The following is an 18,145-nucleotide window of genomic DNA, read 5'->3' on the forward strand; positions in this document are numbered from 1 at the left end:
TTGACTTAAATGGGGCCAAGATTTCATTGTCTTTTTTAAAATAAAATAAAAAAAAGATTTAAATACCTAATATTTTTAACTTTCAAAAACATTTAAAACAACTAAACTCTTTAATAATTCAATATGATGCTAGAAATACTAATTGAATTGGGGGGGGGGGAGAAGGGGGTCACTGCCAGGAGACCTAGGTTATTAGCAGTCTTAACTAATCAGCCCCTAATATAGCATAAGTACTTCAAAACCACAGCATCAAGCCCTATGATCCATTAAGCAGCGAAGAAGTCAGAAATGCAATAAAAGTAAACTCTTGAGAGGTAGTGAATCGAATACAATTGGTGGGATCATAATAGCCATATTAATGGAAAGTACCTCTGAATCCCAGGGTGATTCTGTATCCTCCTCCTCTTCCAATCCTAATACTGACATTGTATCCACAGAATAAAACAAATATGAAATTTTACTTTTCTCTTATAAACATTTCACATTAGTTTGTTCTCTATCTGATAAGCCCTGTATTCATAAAATAGCCAATAGGCATACATAATTTATCTCAATCTGTATACAGATAATTCACATGTGCTGCTAAGGTAGCTGCACACCACAGTGTGTCACTCTGTTTTCTTTAGGACTCCATCTTTCTTCCCTCCTCCAGTGGGAGCCTGCTAAACACCTGCCATACCCGCTGAAGAAAGAAACTGAAGGCTAAGGCCTGGTCTACACTTAAAACTTACATTGACTTAGCTATGTCCTTCAGGGCTGTGAAGTATTTTGCAACTTAAGTGCAGCCCTTAAATTGACCTAACCCCGGGTGCAAATATGGCTAAATCAACAGAAGAATTCTTCCATCGATTTCGTTACTACCTCTCACGGAGGTTGGTTACCTACACTGATGAAACAACTCCTACGCTGATACAGGAAGCATCTATACTACGGTGCTACGCTGGCACACATGCAGTGCTGTAGCTGAGCAGCTGTAGTGTAGACATACCCTGAGAAATACCTAAATCCTTATATGTGAAGGCATGATGACATCCTCAAAATTCAGTGTTCTGGCTGCATCTGCTCGTTGGGAGGAACTTTAACAAATATCTGAACTGGTATAGAAGATTCAATTGAATAAGGATTTTTATAGAGCACTGGTGTTACATGCTGCCACTGAGTAGCTCCACTTAAATGTATTCTGTACTAGCCACAGTTTACAAATGGTTTTAAGGTGTAGCATGATTTGGAGTGTGTTGCAGTACTCAAAAGTTACAAAGGCACGGTGATGGAAGCTACATCCCATCAAAAAATAGATTTGAACCCTACCTGCCAGACACAGAAGAAAAATAACATCAGTACTAGCCACTGCTGCTATCTGATCATCTAAAAGCAACTGAAGGTTGTGAAATTAGATAATTTGTAGAAATACAACTTCAACTAAAGGGTTGGATGTAACATTCACCCTCTCTTCTGATTGTTGTCGTCAACTCACCAATGTCATTTTAGACATATCTGTGAGGTGACTTAATTTAAAAATGTAGGCTATAAAAAATCTGAATTCCTATTTCTGTGCTTTACAATATGTCCAATCTACTTTATGCCTTTTTTAGATTATAAGTGCTTCAAGACAGGTGTAAGTGCTTCAAGTGTAATGTATGTCTTGTACTCTTTGGAGTCCTTCAGAAACAAAGGAACAAAGTGATTTATCAGCTGAGTCATTCCCTGAAAGTGTACCAGGGCAAGTGAAAAACATCTCATGGTTCACAATACCAGAGGCAGCAAATTACGATCTTTTCTTAGTACTCTCACACAGTAAACTAATCTAAGAAAAACATTTGGGTTACTATTTACTAATTTACCTTTCCTAATAGGAGTATCTTCTGAGGGATTCTGTGCTTCACGGTTGCCACTACAAATCAAATTTTTATCTCCAACATTTGAAATTTGTGGTTGTTCTATGTCATCTTCCTCCTCTGATGATTCTTCCTAGTAGAAAGAGATTGAATGAAAAATATCTTCCCAAAGAAAAATACTAAACAAAACCAAATTATTTTCTATTTTAAGATGTTATACTCCCACTCATTATTGTAGTGTCTGAGTACCTGCTACATTAAATCAACAGTAATAGCAGAGTCACTTTTTGAGGCAAAAAACTCTGCTTGGGTATGGGGTTTGTTTAGTTGGGTGGATGATTCATTTGTTTTAGGTGGGTTTTGTTTTGTTTTTTTGGATGGGGACAAATTTGTTTGGATGAAGGTATCAATGTTGAGAGTATCATTTTGCTATGGTGAAAAGTTCTTGCAGCATTTTCTAAAGATGATCAGATTCACCTAATCTCCTCTGGAATTTCATTCCTTATTTGATCACCTCAACCAAGAATGCTTTTATTCCCAGATCTCACACACTTAACAATGGGCTTTATCTGTATTGTCCCAGAGGTGCGCAACTAACCTTCTGATTCTAAATGTGACTTTATATTCCAACCACCTTCTTTTACTCATTTTTTGTATTAAAAAAAAAAAGTAAATTAAAAAAAATTCAGTTTATGCTGTGTTATGAAAAGTAAATTGAACTATAACATTTGGATTTTGTCAGAGCCCAGTTACTCTTGCAGATAATACCCTATTTATTTTATGCATCATTCTTTAGGCCACAAATTATACTGACTTCAGAACAATGAGTCTAAAATTCATCCTTCTATAGCATCAAAACCACATTTGGAATAAAAAAAATGCTGCTCATTACTATCCTAACTAATGCATGAAAACTCTGCTTTATTGGAAACAAGTTATTGGTCAGTCATTTCTTTATTCAATGCTGAAGATCAGATTAAATTTGAGTTACATGATTCTTGTTATCAATCTTGTATAAAGGTTTTTCATTTAACTATATTCAAACCATTCAGTTACAATATAAGTACCTTGTGTCTTATCTTCTGCTTTACCTGTGTAAAAATCCTTGTTATTGGGTTTGTCCCTTTTTACTTACTTTGATGCGTGGTTGAAACGCTTCTTTTAGATTTTCATCACCGCTATTTACAGGCAAATTCTCACTTTCTGGTTCCAGTGTTTCACAGACTGTATTACCCAATTCCTTGGAATTCTTGCATTGCTCCTTTCCAGCATTTTGATCACCTACAAATCTAAGCTTCTCTGAGTCCTGTCTTCTGTTCTCACACCTTGGATTTTCTGTCTCTGACCAAGGATCATCATCACTTTCAAAGATATCATCTACTAGATTTGGGTTTTCCTCCTTAATATAACAACTATTGAAGACAGATGGAGATGCACCTTTTTTCCAGGCTGTCATTTCAGAACCTTCAAAAGAAGAGCAGTTCTTAAATCTGATTTTCTCATTTCCATCGGTATGTAACAATTCATTTGTATTCTGAAATTCATTAATTTCTTCATGTTCACTACCATCATCTTTTTTTAATGAATCATAAGGTACTTCATTATTTACCATCTTAGATGATATGGCAGTTATATTTTCCTTTAAACCTTCATAATGTCCAGCTATAAAAGATACAGGAATATCAACAGATTCCTGCATTTCCTGATCCTTCTCCTCACATGTTTCATGACTACCACCATCGTGTATATTTTTGCTTCCACTTTTAACTTCCCTTTCAGATTTAACAGCATTGTTAAAGATTTCTAACTCTTGATCACGCTTATGCTCCAATTTTCCAACATATTCCTCTTCCTCATCTTCTGTGTAATCATCTTGACTTTCTTCTTCATCTTCTGTATCTTCATCCTCCTTTTCTTCCTGACTAAATTCTTCCTCATCATCTTCCTCCTCTTCTTCTTCCTCTAATTCTCCTTTCTCCTGTTCGCTTGCTTCTGAAATATCTTCATTTGTCAGTTCTTTACATTCTTTTTTATTCAAATTTGTGTGATTTCTGGTTACTTGTTTGAGGTTTTGCCTTGATGACTGAGGACTTCCAATTCTAATATCCTCGCCATCTTCATAAAATCATAGATGAATTTGAAAAAGAAAACACAACATAGGAACCAACAAATTAATTGCACAAACAAAAATTTACCTGTTTAAACCCCAGGAGAGGAGGAGTCATCTGGGAAGGTTTTGAAAAGGAGCCAGGTGAGGGATGGACAGGTCGAGGGTAGGACTTGACTTGGGAAAAAGGCTTAGGAGGGGATTCAATGACATCTTCAGCTTCACAATCAGATTTATTTTGCTGTGAAATGGCTATATGTTCTGTTCTCATAATGCTACTTTTCTCACCTACTACAGTAAAAAAACCAAAGATTAAATATACTTAAAAGAGGAAGTAAAATACATAATAAATCTACAATTTCCTATCAACATATAATGTAGTAAAGGAGATTCCCCTGCCGCCCCCAATTGCTTACTGTTTTTCTTGAATTGCTGGGAAGAGTTCATTAGCAGAGTCAAACTTGGTTTCTGTGGTTTCTGTAAATAAAGTTAACTTTAAGCACATTGAGTTTTTACATGAATAGTAAGCAACACCCCTCTCTTTTTATTAAATATTGAAGACTAAATTCATTAACATTTTCTTACTGACAATGCCAGTTGAGGTCTCCATCCTGCAGTCCTGACTCAGCCAGCACTCTCATTGAAGTCAGTCAATGAGAGTTTTGCCCAAAAGATTTAGCCCATACATCATTAAATAAAATATTTCTAAGTGAATTATAGTCTACAAAATCTTTTCTTTAATCCAGTCGGCATTAGCAATACTGGCATTTAGGATGTTTTGTTTAAATTTTATGTCTAAGAGTCTTAAATACTTGGTTCCCTAGGATTAGTCAACAGATTAGTCACTTAAAATGGCCCAGTCCACTGCCTGATGACATCAAAATTCCTACATCATGATGGGAAGATGTTACTGCTTCTATTTTAACACACAATGCACGTGAAATACAGTGGAAATTCAGCAATTTATCATCTGAGTGGAAGAGGAAAAGTCATCAAATTGATACAAAAAATACTTACACAGAAGTTTGCAGGAATTTGGATAAAAAGAAATTAGTGATCCAGACAGATAATCTAATGACTGTATTTTAAGGTACGTTTTCAAAGAAGTTCATGAAGATTTAACTATGTGTTTCTTCACTGGTGTAACATAGGAAATTCCCTATGCAATGCTTTTAAAACATACTCCTAAATTTTCATGTACAACTTCTAAGGAGGTTTCAGAAGGTCTAATGAAAACCACAGTTGAAAGAGTGGACCTTCAGCAGGTAGTGCTTCCATTATTCACGTTCCATGCTTAATGAGAATGGAAAAGGCCTAATAAATAATTCTAGTGTCTACCATGTTCAATCAAATTATTCAGCAAGTGGTGGTGCTTAGCAAAAGACCTAGTGCTCCTTAACAGCCTATTGTGTATTTTAGCAATGGTATGTTAATACTATAAGCACTTGTATTTAAAAAGAGAAATCAAAATACAGAACAGTTACTTACATTTCAATGCCTGTTGCTTCAAGATGTTTTGACCACATAGATCCCACAGGAGCATGAAAGATCAGATTCTTTTGGCCAGCAATCTCCACTGGGACTGCGGCTGCACCCTTCACATCCTCATGTCCCCTACCCAATAACATAAAGGGTAGAGCAAACTCAATCACTTCTCATTCCTTTCACCAATATCGAATCCCAAGCTAAAGAATGCTGCAATACAGGGGAAGGCATACATAAAAAATATGCAGTTGGCTGATCAAAAGTCATAAACCAATCCTGAGGTTTTAGGGAGGGAATTATAGAAGCCAGAGTGACCATCCTGAGCCCAAAGTGATAAATGAATTTGTTGAGTTGGAGATGTCATCCTCCTTTCTTTTTCAGAATGGCAATACCAACTTCTGCACCGAGCAGTAGGAGAATGACTCTCTCTTGTTTCTTGTAAGAGGAATCTCTAAAAAATGAATGGGGATGGGTGGGCAAGGCCTGAAACTGGACCAAATAACCCTGTTTGATAACTTCCAGGATCCTGCAATCCTTAATTCTAGTACAGTACCACCCTACAAAAAGAAATAAAGGAGGTTGATAAGGGACAGGTGTGCAAGGGCAGGGTGTGTGTGAGAGAGTAACAGGGTGAACAGATCTGTATAGATCAGTCCAGGACTCTTGACTGTAGAATCTATTTCTTGTTTCAGGGATGGTGATGTGTGGGTTCTAACAGAAGATAAGGTTGAGCTTCTCCTTCACTGACAGTGAGATCTTTTCTTGGGAAACTCTGAGGACTCCTGTTGATAACAGTAAGAGAAGTTGACCTTAGCCTGGAAAAAATTTGAGGTGTAACATGCCTCCTCCTCTGGACTATACTGTAGGGGCCAAAGTGTCTTTCTATAGTCTTTCAAAAAGAGTGGAACTCTTTATCTAGGTCATGACTTTCACATGAAAGGTCCTCAATTGTGATCTGACATTGTCAGCATTGATGAAACCAATATAATCTGTACAGATTAGATGGGCTGATTATGGAGCTCAACTCATATGAGGCCAGAGCCGAGGAGCATGCATCAGACAGTAGATTTGATCAGCATTGGGGGGTCAGGCTTTGAAGGAGGAACTGTGGCCAAATCGGAAACAGAATGACTCCTCAGCCTACTCTTTGATTGTACCAGGGAAGGTGATTGGTACAGTTGTTGTTTTTGACCATGGTCAGCAGGAACAACTGACTCACCTGTGGAAACCTCAATTGATCGATCATGAACTCTAGATGAGGTCTGAGGTCTTTTGGTAGCTGTCGTCCCCTGGGTGCTAGGGATAGTGTCTGAGTTTACCAGAGAACTAGCTGAATGTGGTTTAAGAGCAATTAAACCATTTTTCAACTCACAATTCTCTGAGTCAGAGATTCTCTTCATAATTTCTACTGGAATAATCAATTTCAGGCAGCATCTCAGGCTTTCTGCATCCATTCAGAGAAAGATCTACAGATGGAGCACTTGTGAAGTAGGTGGCCTTCTCTAAGGCAAAAGGTCATTTAGAATGGCCATCATTTTGGGAGTGGCCACCTCACAAGAAGCGCAGGACTTAAAAGTCTAAAGACTTTGTCTTGGCCATGACATTAATGCTTTCATACCAAGTATCCTCATAGTTTCTAACTTATTTTTTGGCCCAATGGGCAAATAAAATGTTAAGTACTAAACTAATCCTAACATTAATTGAGGGAGTTATGGTTTGGCAGACCAACACTGCTGAATTCAGTCTCGCTGCCATGGGTGATAAGAGGAACTAGGAGATGGTTGGGCCTGCTTTACCCACTATGGCTTCATGTGGATTGGTGCGAGCACATGCATGGTGAAGGGGCAGCCCCAATGAGCACTGCTGGCCAAAATAATCTGATCATCACACACACAGCGCATGCCCACCTAGAGCAGGGTCCATGTAGAAAAATACTCAAAGAACAACTTCTTGTTTCAGGAAATTGCTAGTAGGCATATGATCTGAGGAGAAGGAAAATGTATGTGGCTTCTTCCCAAGTAGCTGATTTGTTTCATACGGTATATAAGCTCATGAAGATTTTTTGAGTCTGTAAACAAGCAACTTAAGAGGTGAATTGTGCGATAACTTTAAGGGAGAGAAAGACTTGGTAGAATGTTGCTGCACATATACTCTCCCCGCCCCTGCAATTTCAAAGCACTTTGGCTCAGATTTTTAAAGGTATTTAGGCACTGCTGCCCTCGACATTGTAATACCTAAGTTAGGAGCCTAAGTCTCTGTGATGGGGTGCGACTCACCATTGTGGTGCCTCCGGCTGGCTGTCTTGGGGATTAGCTCTGCTAGCCAGTGCACCCTTTTCTGGTGGTGTCTCACCGCCGTCACTTCTCCTCCAGGACCCATGTCACTCCCCAAACCATGTCATTGTCTTCATGGCACAGCCCTCTGGCTGTGTCATGCTCTGTTCTCCCCCCTTCCAGGGGAACTGCAGTGCACTGTCCAGCCACTTCCCTCAGTGGCAACTGCAGCCCAATGTCTGGCCAATTCCTCATTGGTGGTGGTCGGGGGGACGGGGGGGAACCTGGGCCCACCCACTACTCTGCGTCATAGAATCATAGAATATCAGAGTTGGAAGGGACCTCAGGAGGTCATCTAGTCCAACCCCCTGCTCAAAGCAGGACCAATCTCCAACTAAATCATCCCAGCCAGGGCTTTGTCAAGCCTGACCTTAAAAACTTCTAAGGAAGGAGATTCCACCACCTCCCTCGGTAACGCATTCCAGTGTTTCACCACCCTCCGAGTGAAAAAGATTTTCCTAATATCCAACCTAAACCTCCCCCACTGCAACTTGAGACCATTACTCCTCGTTCTGTCATCAGCTACCACTGAGAACAGTCTAGATCCATCCTCTTTGGAACCCCCATTCAGGTAGTTGAAAGCAGCTATCAAATCCCCCCTCATTCTTCTCTTCCGCAGACTAAACAATCCCAGTTCCCTCAGCCTCTCCTCGTAAGTCATGTGTTCCAGTCCCCTAATCATTTTTGTTGCCCTCCGCTGGATGCTTTCCAATTTTTCCACATCCTTCTTGTAGCGTGGGGCCCAAAACTGGACACAGTACTCCAGATGAGGCCTCACCAATGTCGAATAAAGGGGAACGATCATGTCCCTCGATCTGCTGGCAATGCCCCTACTTATACAGCCCAAAATGCCACTGGCCTTCTTGGCAACAACGGTACACTGTTGATTCATATCCAGCTTCTCGTTCACTGTAACCCCTAGGTCCTTTTCTGCAGAACTGCTGCCTAGCCATTTGGTCCCTAGTCTGTAGCAGTGCATGGGATTCTTCCATCCTAAGTGCAGGACTCTGCACTTGTCCTTGTTGATCCTCATCAGATTTCTTTTGACCCAATCCTCTAATTTGTCTAGGTCCCTCTGTATCCTATCCCTAGCCTCCAGCATATCTAAATGTAAACAGCTGCCACTTGCTGCGTCCCCTCCAACTCCTCCGTTCCTTTCCCTGGGCCACTTCTCTGAGGCCCCAGCACCCTCTTTGCCCTTGCCTCAGGGCTTCAGTCTGCAGATCCCTTCAGCCTACCAGGAACTATCTTAAGCTTTCCCGGTCCCTGCCTAAAGCACTGCTCTGTCCAGAGTGATAGCTGTCTTCAGCCTGCAAGGCAGCCAGTCCTCCCCTCCTCAAGCTCCAGGGAGCAACTGAAACTGCTCTCCCCTGCAGTCCTTTTTTTATGGACCTCCCTGGCCCTGATTGGCCGCTCCTTGGAGCCCCTCTTTAATTGACTGCCTCCTGTGCAGCCTCCCTAGGGCTCAATTAACCCCATTATAGGCTACTGTGGGGTGGACACCTCATCACAGTCTCATTTTCAGAAGAAACTCAGGCACTTAGATGTCAACACCCAATTTACAGTCATCAAGATTTAGGCTTCTAAGTGTCTATATCATTTTTGAAAATGAGACTTAGGTGATGCAACGCTGAGTGCCACAACCTCTAAATACCTTTAAAAATCTGGGCCTTTCATACCACAGCGTACATAGAAGGGGAGAATATTTAAATCTCATGGATTTAAACTGGTTGTCATTTCCAATATCCCCTTTTCTCTTTTTGAAGACTCTGTGTTTGAATAATAGTCCATCTTCTCCTCCTGCCTAACTCTATAAATGAATACTTAAGTCAAACTTCATGACCTTTTAGATACTGGACATAAAAAAAAATATGACTCAAAAAATTCAGCATGTTGAATTTACAGAAGGATCCCAGATTGGAAGAGACAGATAATAGGTTTTGTTCAAATATAAACTATTTTCTACAACACAGAAGAGTTATAAAAATGAATATTAAATATATTTCAAAATCCTTGGTGTAGTTTTCCCAGTCCTTCTTTATTGGAATATGATGCCTGGTTTTCACTTAAACTGTAGATCGACCTAGCTACTTTGGGTGCGTAAAATTCACACTCCTGAACACCACTGGTAAGTCAACCCAAACCTCAGTGTAAATGTGACTTGGTCAATGGAAGAACTATTTCCTTTTTGTTTAACATGTACTGTAAAATTAAATTCTCTAAGACCACAATTTTTGCTAAGTTTGGATATTTCTGGAAGTGCTTTCTTGCCTCATGAAAATAGATTATATGATCCATATAAGATTAATAAAGATTTTTAGACTGCTATAATCAGATTTTTTGCCTAGACTGAATGATTTCAGCCTAGGCAAATATCTCAGTGCTCATCAAAAAACAGAAGAGTATATTTTCAGTTAAAACTAAGTAAAATTTCTCTGCATTTATAATTTCTTTTTTATAGCATATAGGGGAATGAAATGAAATGGATTGTTAATGAGGCTGAAGGATATCGGAAAATTGTGCCACATAGTGAGAACTGCAGAGAAAAAGACTCTTGTATCAACAGTAATGAGAATGTAGGTGTGACATTAATGACATGAACTGTGACCGTATAGATCATTGTTGCAACCAGGGTCCTATGGTGGCACCAGGTCTTGTACAGAGGAGGTCAAGTGGGGTGTCTACGGAAAGGTTGTAGTTTGCTGGTTATAATTATGCTCTCTGTATGTGTGTATCATTTTTGTATTTGATGTTATGAATATTGGCTATGTCCTTCTATCTCAATGTTTTTGATTCTAAGTAGCCTCAGTGAAGCATTTGGTCAGCTTCTTGAGAATGGGCACTTACTGAGAATAGTCCTATCAAAAAACACTTAACTGACAATGGACTTTGGGAGAGGCCAGTCCACATCTGAGCTTTTCTGGGAACGTTCAAACTAACGTGTAAACAATGGTGTCAGCCTACAAAAAACTGAATCACTCATAGACATGTGACTTGCCCAGGTGGCGACAAACTCCATCTTGTTGCTGTGATTTTTCACAGAAGAACAAAGGGGTTTCCGCCCACAAGAGAGAGAATATAAAAGGCTCTGAAAACCCCTCCATTTTGTCTTCAGCTGGCTTAACAGATGGCCTCTCCACCCCAAACTGATGCTTGAAAGAAACTGGAACAAAGGACAACTACAGGGTGTGAGTGATTGCTGGACCCAGACCAGGAAGAAGTCCAGTCTGTGAAAGAAGCTTATTGGAACATCTCTGAGGGTGAGATTTACCTGCATTCAGTTTCCTTCTGTATTAGTCTTAGACTTGTGTGTTTTTGTTTTATTTTGCATGGTAACTTACCTTGTTCTGTCTGTTATTACTTGGAACCACTTAAATCCTACTTTTATATTTAATAAAATCACTTTTGCTTATTAATTAACCCAGAGTAAGTAATCAATACCTGGAGGAGCAAACAGCTGTGCGTATCTCTTTATCAGTGTGATAGAAGGAGAACAATTTATAAGTTTACCCTGTATAAGCTTTATACAGAGTAAAACGGATTTCTTTGGGGTTTGGATCCCATTGGGAGCTGGGCGTCTGGGTGCTAGAGACGGGAGCATTTGCTAAGCCGTTCTCAGTTAAGTCTGCAGCTTTGGGGGACGTGCTTCAGACCTGTGTTTGCAGCACGCTAGCGTGTCTGGCTCAACAAGGCAGGGTTCTGAAGTCTCAAACTGGCAGGGAGAATGGGCTTAGAGGTAGTCTCAGTATATCAGGTGGCAGTCCCAAGGGGGTCTCTGTGACAAAGTGACAGCAGACCTCTGAGGTGAGGAAAAGGAAGAGAGATAGGAAACAAGGGGGGAAAGAATACTGCTTATGAATGAGTAACATTCTTCAAACACCCCATCACAGAGACTGACTAGTTGTTTCACTTTCATATTTTCTCCCTTTTAAAAACAAAATCACCAAGTATGTGTGTGGTAATAGACCAGGGGTGGGCAAACTTTTTGGCCTGAGGGCCACATCTGGATATGGAAATTGTATGGCGGGCCATGAGTGCTCATAAAATTGGGGTTGGGGTACGGGAGGTGGTGAGGGCTCCGCGCTGGGGCCAGAAATGAAGAGTTCAGGTGTGGGAGGGGGCTCCGGGCTGGGGCAGGGGGCTAGGGATGAGAGGTTTGGGGTGCAGGAGTGTGCTCTGGTCTGAGACTGAGGTGTTCGGAAGGTGGGAGGGGAATCAGGCCTGGGGCAGGGGGAGGAGGTCGGGGCACAGTCTCTAGGCGGCACTTACCTCAAGTAGCTCCCGGAAGCAGTGGCATGTTCCTCCTCTGGCTCCTACGCAGAGGCGTGGCCAGGGGCTCTGCGCACTGCCCCGTCTGCAGGTGCCTCCCCTGCAGCTCCCATTGGCTGTGGTTTCCGGCCAATGGGAGCTGCGGGGGTGGCGCTTGGGGCCGTGGCAGTGCGCTGACCTCCCTGGCTGCCCCTACGTGTAGGAGCCGGAGGGGGGACATGCTGCATTGCCGCTGCTTCTCAGAGCCGCGTGGAGCCAACCCCCAACCCTGCTCCCTGGCTGGAGTGCCAGAGTGGGGCAAGCCCCAGACCCCACTCCCTGGCTGGACCTTAAGGGCCAGATAAAAACATTTTGGCCCGCGGGCCATAGTTTTCCCACCCCTGTAATAGACAAAACCAATCTCAAGATTATAAATTAGAGACTAACCAGAAGAAATTAGATTTCAGAAGGGACTGGAAGTTTGAATGAGATTTGAAAATAGCTAGCTACATAGAAAAGAGGCTATTCCAAGTTGGAAGACAATGAGAAAAACAGTGGGAGTCACAGAGGGAGAAACAAAGACAATATGGAAGCAGCAGGAGTGTGCAGAGAGTAAGGCGAAGAGTGGGACTATAGAGGAAATGAGAGCTGAGAAGCAAGCAAGGCGAGCTGTGTAAATGCTTAAAGTTGAAGTAATCGAGTTTGAAGCTGATAAATCATCAGAAAGCCAGTAAAAGTATTTTAGGAGTGGGGTGGAAGAACATGATCAGAGCACCAGGAAAGAGGACATTTAAGTACCCCGAGGTTAGCATGACCAATATAACAACAAAGTAGAAGGTAGAACCACTTCAGTGAGTAATCGACAGAGCCCACTTGAGGAACAATTACTCTGTTGCTGAGGAAATGGGAACCAGTCAACATGGTGAAGCATTTAAGTGGAACTGTGTACAAGAAATGTCTGATGGAAAGAACAACAGGCAAATAAAAATAATTTCATTTTAATGCACTGTTACCCTGTCATAAAAGTACTACAGTTCAAGATCAAATTCTTAATTCTGGAAGGGAGTAGAGGTAATTGTATGGTTTAAAGAACTACCTTTATTCTCTTGAAACCCTGGTTTAAATGAGCAGAAATAAGTACAATATATGAGGTGGTCTTTATCTCATCATCTACTGAATATTTATCCAAATCATAAAATCTTGATACACTCTGCCACAACTAAAAGTCTTTTTAGAAGGGGCTCAAGGTGGGAATGGAAAGGGTGAAGATCAGGTCAGTTGCATTTGTATTTTGGGAAAACTTGCACTATGGCTGACTAGAAGTAAAGTCTCTCAATCACAGCAAAAAAATAATCTTTGCTAAAATCTCCCAAATGTTAAAAGAAAAAAAAAAAAAAAAAAGGATATATGCTTCCTCTTATATCTAGGAAATATTTTTTCCATAAGAGTATGATACCTTAGGCGTAAAATCTAGTTCTTCCTCCTCTGATGTAAGCCAGCTGTCATCCCCTTCATCTTTTTTAGAGCTTCTTAAATAACAAAAATATAAGACAATAATAAGTGGTGCGCTCTCTCTCTCTACGATTTGCTAAAATATGTTATTTTTTTTTAAATCTTACCTTACTGAATCTCCTTGGGAAAGGTCATCTATAACTGTTCAAATATTGATTAAAATAAAAAAGAAATTAATAATTTTAGCATTAAAAGCAAAAGACTTGGAAGCTGCCAAAGGTAAGTAAAAATATTTAGCATGAGCAAACCTACAAAGTAATTCAAGGCTGAAACTTAGTATAGACATGTTAATCAAGGGTAGTATGAATGTAAATACATTTTCTATTATCAGTTGAAAAAATCTGTATGTTCAAAGGATGAAACAAATAAGGTCTTCAGTTTGGTAAGCACTTTTGTACTTATGTTCAAAATATGACATACAATTTAAAAATGAAACTAAGTTCCAAACAGTTGGAACATAGTTAATCATTTTTGGTGGGCATGATGTGGTGAAAGGGAAGTAAAACTGCTAAGATTATAAAATTTGGAATTGTGGGCAATTCATATAAATAGAAACTTATCTTTTTTATATTTACAGTATGGGCTATACATTGACATATGCTGGACTATGTCCGCAGCACCACTCTCTTCTCTGCATTACTCTGGTAATGCATAGGGAATGGAGAGCAGTACCCTTGTGTAGGGAAATTGCCAGGTGGTGTAAAGCTGATTGGGCCTGCTCTACATCACCCACTCTTGACCCCTCTGAGTAAGGAGCATTACAGGGACAGAAAGGATGTGAGTAAAGCATGCTGCACTGAACCACACTTCGCTAGTGGAAGAGCAGTAACATGTATCAGTGGCCAAACTAGATCCATGTTTCCCCCAGGACTGGGGAGGCCAAAAGATGGTGGAAAACCACTTATGCGTCCCCATTCCCAGCTATTCCGAGGCCAGCTCTAGCACACCCAAAGATTGGGCCCATAGATTAGTCAGCAATGACTCTCTGAAGATTTTAGACGTGCTTAACTTTACAAATTGCAAGTAGTCGAATAGAAATAAATGGAACTACACACTGTTCATAAAACTAAGAACATAGTTACATGTGTGCAGGATTTGGGACTTTATCATAGAGTGATATCCAAGACATTGTAATTAGAATGAAAATGGTTGAGATTCCCCAACACCACTGACTTTAATGAGATTTGAGGGAGCTCTGGAATTTCCAGGATCAGAAAATAAATACTGTTCTATGTTCAGAAAAATTGATTTTTGATATATCATTGTGCATTAACTCGTGTAATTCTTATTTTAAAAGACAAAATTAATATGCCTTTTGTGACTTTCCATGAAGAATTTTTTTTAAACTTCTTAACATGGAAATCAAATAGCAAAGCACAATTAATAGTCTTAAACAAAAGACTGATATAAACATAATAAAGTCAGGAAACTGAAAATTAACAGCAACATGTTAGTTACTTAAGCATAGGCCAAGTTCATCTCAAGGCATACATGTCCTCTGTTCTACAAACAACCAAACAAAATACAAATAAACTTGTTTTACTATGACAGTAATTATATTCTTCATAACTCCAGAATGCTGGTACACTGATGATTATTTTTTCATAATCTGAGCAGAAGTTTCATATTTTGCCTTACTCTTTGCACCTACTGTGTCATTTTTGCTAGACAGGCCTGAATGGTTGTAACTTCAACTCTGGACATAGACGAAACACTGAAAAAATTCTGATTAGCAAGAATAAGAATAAGAGGTAAGTGCAAATATTTTTAATGAATTTTGACCTTTTCTCCAAAAGAGTAACTCTCAAAAACAATCATTTCCCCAAATTTTTTTTTCCATTTTAAAAATATTTTTATTATAAAAATACTATACTCTTAACGCGGCAGAAGAGTCTGTCCTATCTCAGGGCCTCTCCTTTTGTCCCTCCAGGCCCACGAACATGATACAGTTCTGTGGTGACTTAGAATCCTACTTTCGACGTCTCCGACTCAAAGAATATTTCCAACACACTTCTGAACAACATACTAACCCACTAACCCCTTCCTACCAACACTACAAAAAGAAGGATTCTGCGTGGACTCCTCCTGAAGGTCGAAACAACATTCTGGACTTCTACACAGATTGCTTCCGTCGACGTGCAGAGGCTGAAATTGTGGAAAAGCGGCATCACTTGCCCCATAAAACTCAGTCGTGCTGAACACAATGCCATCAACAGCCTCAGGAACAACTCTGACATCATAACCAAAAAGGCCGACAAAGGAAGTGCTGTCGTCATCATGAATAAGTTGGAATATGAACAAGAGGCAGCTAGGCAGCTCCCTAACTCCACATTCTACAGACCATTATCCTCTGATCCGACTGAGGATTACCAAAAGAAACTACACCATCTGCTCAAGAAACTCCCTGAAAAAGCACAGAAACAGATCTGTGCAGACACATACCTAGAACCCCGACCAGGGGTATTCTATTTGCTACCCAAGATCCACAAACCTGGAAATCGTGGACGCCCCATCATCTCAGGCATTGGCATCCTAACAGCAGGATTGTCTGGCTAAGTGGACTCTTTCCTCAGGTGCTATGCTACCAGAACTCCCAGCTATCTTTGAGACACCACTGACTTCCTGAGGAAACTACAATCCATTGGTGATCTTCCAGAAAACACCATCCTGGCCACTATGGATGTAGAAGCCCTCTACGCCAACATTCCACACAAAGATGGACTACAAGCTATCAGGAACGGTATCCCCGATAATGTCACGGTAAACCTGGTGGCTGAACTTTGTGACTTTGTACTCAGCCACAACTATTTCACATTTGGGGACAATATATACCTTCTAGTCAGCGGTACTGCCATGGGTACCCGTATGGCCCCACAGTATGCCAACATTTTTATGGATGACTTAGAATGACGCTTCCTTAGCTCTCATCCCCTAATGCCCCTACTCTACTTGCACTACATTGATGACATCTTCATCATCTGGACCCATGGAAAAGAAGCCCTTGAGGAATTCCACCATGATTTCAACAATTTCCATCCCACCATCAACCTCAGCCTAGACCAATCCACACAAGCGGTCCATTTCCTGGACACTACTGTGCTAATAAGCGATGGTCACATAAACACCACCCTATACCAGAAACCTACTGACCGCTATACTTACCTACATGCCTCCAGCTTCCATCCAGGACATACCACACAATCCACTGTCTACAGCCAAGCTCTAAGATACAACCGCATTTGCTCCAATCCCTCAGACAGAGACAAATACCTACAAGATCTCTATCAAGCATTCTTAAAACTACAATACCCACCTGCTGAAGTGAAAAAACAGATTGACAGAGCCAGAAGAGTACCCAGAAGTCACCTACTACAGGCCAGGCCCAACAAAGAAAATAACAGAACGCCACAAGCTGTCACCTTCAGCCCCCAACTAAAACCTCTCCAGCGCTTCATCAAAGATCTACAACCTATCCTGTAAAATGATCCCTCACTCTCACAGATCTTGGGAGACAGACCAGTCCTCGCTTACAGACAGCCCCCCAACCTGAAGCAAATACTCTCCAGCAACCACACACCACACAACAAAAACACTAACCCAGGAACCTATCCTTGCAACAAAGCCCGATGCCAACTCTGTCCACATATTTATTCAAGCGACACCATCATAGGACCTAATCACATTAGCCACGCCATCAGGGACTCGTTCACCTGCACATCTACCAATGTTATATATGCCATCATGTGCCAGCAATGCCCTTCTGCCATGTACATTGGCCAAACCAGACAGTCTCTACGCAAAAGAATAAATGGACACAAATCTGATATCAGAAACGATAACATTCAAAAACCAGTAGGAGAACACTTCAACCTCTCTGGCCACTCAGTAGAAGACTTAAGGGTGGCAATTCTGCAACAGAAAAGCTTCAAAAACAGACTCCAACGAGAAACTGCTGAGCTTGAATTAATATGCAAACTAGATACCATGAACTTGGGTTTGAATAGACACTGGGAGTGGCTGGGTCATTACACATATTGAATCTATTTCCCCATGTTAAGTATCCTCACACCTTCTTGTCAACTGTCTAAATGGGCCATCTTGATTATCTCTACAAAAGTTTTTTTCTCCTGCTGATAATAGCTCATCTTAATTAATTAGCCTCTTACAGTTTGTATGGTAACTTCCACCTTCTCTGTATGTGTGTGTGTATATATCTATCTATCTATATATCTTCTTACTATATGTTCCATTCAGTGCATCTTCTGAAGTGGGCTGTAGCCCAAAAAAGCTTATGCTCTAATAAATGTGTTAGCCTCTAAGGTGCCACAAGGACTCCTGGTTTTTTTTGCGGATACAGACTAACACGGCTGCTACCCTGAAACCTATAATGTAGTTTGTTGGTTGTTCTTAAAAATGTTTCTTTTTTGCACTGCAATTTTGATCAGTCTTTTAGTCACATTATGCCTTTAAAAAAATCAGAAGTTTTATTTCAAAAGTTGACTTCAAAAACAAAATATTTTTTTAAAATGACAGAGAAAATTTAATTTTTGATTGTTTTTTCCAAAAGATTATAGTACACACAAACAAAAAATCCTGATTTTGCAGGAATTCCCATAAATTATATA

The 18,145-nt window shown here is 40.4% G+C and overlaps 1 protein-coding gene across 1 annotated transcript in view; it reads right to left on the minus strand.

Annotated features, from left to right (window-relative positions):
* The window catches only part of ANKRD26 (ankyrin repeat domain 26), a 195,138-nt gene that overhangs the window by 139,985 nt on the left and 37,008 nt on the right, over positions 1 to 18,145 (minus strand). Inside the window, exons 8-13 of the mRNA XM_077834346.1 lie at positions 13,628 to 13,661; positions 13,465 to 13,537; positions 4,359 to 4,419; positions 4,031 to 4,233; positions 1,842 to 1,968; positions 370 to 419 (exon numbers count right to left, since the gene is read on the minus strand). Of these exons, the coding sequence (XP_077690472.1) occupies positions 370 to 419; positions 1,842 to 1,968; positions 4,031 to 4,233; positions 4,359 to 4,419; positions 13,465 to 13,537; positions 13,628 to 13,661 (548 nt within the window). The remainder of the gene's footprint in view (positions 1 to 369; positions 420 to 1,841; positions 1,969 to 4,030; positions 4,234 to 4,358; positions 4,420 to 13,464; positions 13,538 to 13,627; positions 13,662 to 18,145) is intronic.

This window comes from Eretmochelys imbricata, chromosome 1 (genome assembly GCF_965152235.1).
Source record: "Eretmochelys imbricata isolate rEreImb1 chromosome 1, rEreImb1.hap1, whole genome shotgun sequence".
In the NCBI taxonomy this organism is placed as follows: domain Eukaryota; kingdom Metazoa; phylum Chordata; order Testudines; family Cheloniidae; genus Eretmochelys; species Eretmochelys imbricata.